The sequence below is a fragment of the Limulus polyphemus genome, unplaced genomic scaffold (assembly GCF_000517525.1).
Source record: "Limulus polyphemus unplaced genomic scaffold, Limulus_polyphemus-2.1.2 Scaffold411, whole genome shotgun sequence".
Taxonomy (NCBI): Eukaryota; Metazoa; Arthropoda; class Merostomata; order Xiphosura; family Limulidae; genus Limulus; species Limulus polyphemus.
Window position 1 is genome coordinate 152,841 of NW_013666021.1, and position 4,456 is coordinate 157,296.

General features: G+C 33.1%; 1 protein-coding gene across 1 annotated transcript in view; it reads left to right on the forward strand.

Annotated features, from left to right (window-relative positions):
* LOC106458062 overlaps positions 1 to 4,227 on the forward strand; it is a 27,970-nt gene extending 23,743 nt beyond the window's left edge. Inside the window, exon 4 of the mRNA XM_013917518.2 lies at positions 3,264 to 4,227. Within this exon, the coding sequence (XP_013772972.1) occupies positions 3,264 to 3,629 (366 nt within the window). The 3' untranslated portion in view covers positions 3,630 to 4,227. The remainder of the gene's footprint in view (positions 1 to 3,263) is intronic.
* Positions 4,228 to 4,456: the final 229 nt, after the last annotated feature.

Genomic DNA, 4,456 nt, shown 5'->3' on the forward strand with positions numbered 1-4,456 from the left:
GTAAGAAAAGCCATATCTTGATTAGCTGAGAACTACAGCTTTGAGAGATGTCAGTTCTCATCACCCCATCTACAGGTTAATGATGAGATTGTCGCCTTACGGAGCTTTATATGACTTGGTGTAATTTTTAGATGCATCTTCAACTTTACACTGTTTCATTGCAAAATAAAGTTTGAAGCTTTTTTTTTTTTTAGTTTTCCAATTAAATTTAGCATTCAGGTTGACCCTCATGGCTCAGCGGTAAGTCATATGGTTTATAATGCTATATAAATCGATATTGTACACCAGTAGTGGACAGAGCACAAATAGCCCATTGTGCTTAATAAAAAACAAACAAAAGCATTCAGGTTTTCTTTACACTTCAATGTTATGATTTGTAAAATGAAAACATAAATTGAAGCACTTTTATGTTCATTCCGAGTGAGAGTTTCAAACGAGTTTCTATGCTTTCTTTGTATAATAAAATACGAAGAAAAATCTACACACTAAGTAAAGCCGGAAAGCCGAATATTCACAAAGGCTCTTTCAGAATGAAATTATATAAAGGAAGTAGTATAGATATCTAAAGTCTACACCAAGGCACTTAACAAAGAAGAATGTTCTTGTATTATTTTTACCCTAATTCCATGAAGAGGAAAGTTAAAAAAGAAGGAGACATATGTATACACTAATAATACAAGAACATTCTTCTTTGTTAAGTGCCTTATATGTCTCATTCTTTTTTAACTTCCCTCTTCATGAAATTAGGGAAAGACGTCCATACCTACAGATTTTCAAATGCTCTTGCTGCCATAGGATCTGGTGCTGTTGATAATAGTTTCAATTTATTATTATTTTTTTGACAAACTTAATTTATGACAGTATGAATTACTCACTATTTTGGACATTTTACGCTGTTCTTGTGTATCACTGAACATTGACAAAACATATTTCTTTCTACGTTTCACAAAATCACCCGAACATAAAACTTTAAATTCAACTTTTGGTTTTGAAACTAACATTCTATAGTTTAATGAACTGATCGTCAAGTTTCATTAACAAAGTTTTTTTTTAATATCGCTGCCAAATTTCCATAAGAAATTCAAAGTTTGGTTTGAAAGGAAATCTACTGCGCAACAATTAAATGAATAGACAACAAGTAAAAAAGTGAAATAGATATAAACGTACCACAAAAATAATACCTTTATTTCACAAAGAATACTAGTGACTATTTTTACTGTGAGTCGGAACAAATTTTAAAACCTGTCAGGCTTTTAGTATTTACAATTAATTTATCTGACTGGCTCTTGGAGCTCGTACAGAAGACGTCTTCATTGGAAGGAATATGTTTATAGCATACTTTTTGTCAGACCAAAGTCATAGTGTGGTATCCAACAATTCTAGATTACATTTGTTAAAGATTATTTTCATAACTTATACTAACCCATGCGGGGGTAGAGGGGGGAGGGTGGAGACAATACACAAGTCCGAAGAGATAAGTATAAGTTTTTGTAATGACCATTGTTGTATGTGATATTTGCCCGAGACGATGATTAGGGTAAGTTAAACACCTAATATGTTTTAATTTATTAGTGGTGGGTAAAGAACTAAACATTTAAATCAAACAAATTATTCGTATTTTTAATTATTTTCCAGTAACTTATGTAGCTCTTGAAATCTGCATAATTTTTTTATAGAAAGAGTTAACATATGAAAATTCTAATTTCTCTCTCTCTCTTCTTTTTTTTTTTAATTTGGCTTTGTTTTATTTTCTGAGCTCTACGAGCTTATCAGAGAATAAATACAATTGTAAGTATTCATAAGACAATTCTTTTGATATAGAAGTCATTGTACAGAAATTTTCTCAATAAAAAATCGTACAATGGTTTAAATAACTTACTTATGAGCAAAATTTCAGAAAGTTACTCTCTGTTTACATAGTTTCATCTTGTGTGCCACTCACCATGTCACTCCGTAAACGTGGGATCATAATGTTGCCACCCATCAGGTTACACCATGAACGTGGGATCGTAATGTTGCCACTCATCATGTCACTCCATAAACGTGGGATCATAATGTTGTCACTCATCATGTCACTCCATAAACGTGGGATCATAATGTTGCCACCCATCAGGTCACACCATGAACGTGGGATCATAATGTTGCCACTTATCATGTCACGCTATGAACGTGGGATCGTAATGTTGCCACCCATCATGTCATGCCATAAACGTGGGATCATAATGTTGCCACTCATCATGTCACGCCATAAATATGGGACCATAATGTTGCCACTCATTATGTCACTCCATAAACGTGGGATCATAATGTTGTCACTCATCATGTCACTCCATAAACGTGGGATCATAATGTTGTCACCCATCATGTCATGCCATAAACATGGGATCATAATGTTGCCACTCATCATGTCACGCCATAAACATGGGATCATAATGTTGCCACCCATCATGTCATGCCATAAACGTGGGATCATAATGTTGCCACTCATCATGTCACGCCATAAACATGGGACCATAATGTTGCCTCTCATCATGTTACGCAATAAACATGTGATCATAATGTTGTCACTCATCATGTCACGCAAAGGATCATTATGTTTACAGAAACGTATAACTGTAGTAAACTTGGTTCCTAGTATTAATTAAATTTATTGAAAAATGCTATGAAATCAGTAGCTTTTCTTATATCATTTGAGCATAAAATTATTATTTCTTAAACAAATTAAGACACACAGTTTTACCATTTTTCTTTATATTTACCTGTTGTTTTCTAGTTTTGTAGTTTAAAAAAACAACATTAATTGATCTTTCTGCTCAAACACCTCGTAAAATATATATATTCGTTTAGTAATGATACACGACACAAGAACGGAATTAAGTGTAGCGTTTTAAGATGGCGGTAAGACCATCATGTTTTTCCTCTGTGTTTCATAAACTATTCTTTAGGGAAATTTACAACTGATTTTTAAGTGTTAAACTTAGAAGATTGAATCAAATATTTTCGTATGAGATATAATGTTAACTAACTGCTATCAAATGCTGCCCTAAGAGACCCACTCACTTGCTGAAGCGTAGTCGGTGTTTGTGGATCAACCGTAATAAATTTTTGTCCTTTCTCTGAGTATATAAATAAATTCTACAGTATATTCTCCTAGATATTCTACTAAAACAAAATATAATATGATATAATAGCTTTCTAAATAATTCTCTCTGTGTGGTTCATTTTCGCATGTAATTCATGGCTTTCTGTTACGTATTTTCCAGCTGTTTCACTGGTGTTTCGGAAGTCAGCGATTCGACTTTCTTTGCCCGAATTACACTTTGTATGACCAAACGACATTTACATGCCGGTTTGTGAACAAAGTGGACTGTGAGAATTCCGAACTGCACTACAATCGAAACGATGAACTTTATGTGGAAACCACCACCTTGTCGGAGGAAGAGCAACGAGAGGAGAGGCGAAAGAAGAAACGGAAGAGCAAAAGTAGAAGAAGAAGCAGGAATAGGAGCAGAAACAGAAGTAAAAAGCGCGAAGAAGAAGAAGAAGAAGAGAATGAAGACGAAGATGATTATGAAGACGAAGATTATGATGATGAATATTATGACGATGAAGATGAGAAAAAAAAATGAGCAGAAATAAGTGGTTTACGCTGAATTTCAATAGAAGTTTTTATCTAAAGTTTGATCTCGCAAACATGGCAGAATTATGATATTTAGTAATGCTGTTTTCAAAGTTTTGGGTTACTGAAGAAGTAAACAATATAGAATGGAGTATGCAAAGCATTAAAGAACGTTTTCGGCTTAAAGAATGAACTTCAGGGTATCTAGTGAAAATGAGCCTCTGTGTGCATGACAAGTTCTACATATAGTATCCAATCGTTCCTCAACAGACATATAATTCCACTACATCTACTTTATTGGATTTGTTACGCTAGTTAAAAGTTACTTGTTGTATTTGTGAGTAAACGAGCCACTAGTTTTAGATTTTTTATCAATATTTTTAGGCTTTGCCTTCGTCAAGATGGTTTGTCCAACACAACTCAAACAAACAGTCTTGAAGAAGGCGAAAATCGAAACGCCACAGTCATATAAACCTTTTTAAACTTCTGAAATTAGGTGTTCGTGCAGTTATAAATACAGACTATTTGATTGCTATTTGACCAGAAAGCCATACACAAATTGATCTGAATATCATAATTAATAAATATTTTTATTATTGCTAAGGCAACGAATATGAGTATTGGTATATTTGGACATTTTGTAATCAAAGAATATAACCTGTACAATTTATAGAACCTTATAGTTTATCAATATCATTTTTACATAATATAAAACTTCTTTTATACAAAACAAATATACGTAACTTTGATGTGTATAAAGAAGTTCATTGAAATCTCCGCTTTTCTGTGAAATGCTAAATAAAATATACATATTATGAACTCAAATCAAGATAAGCC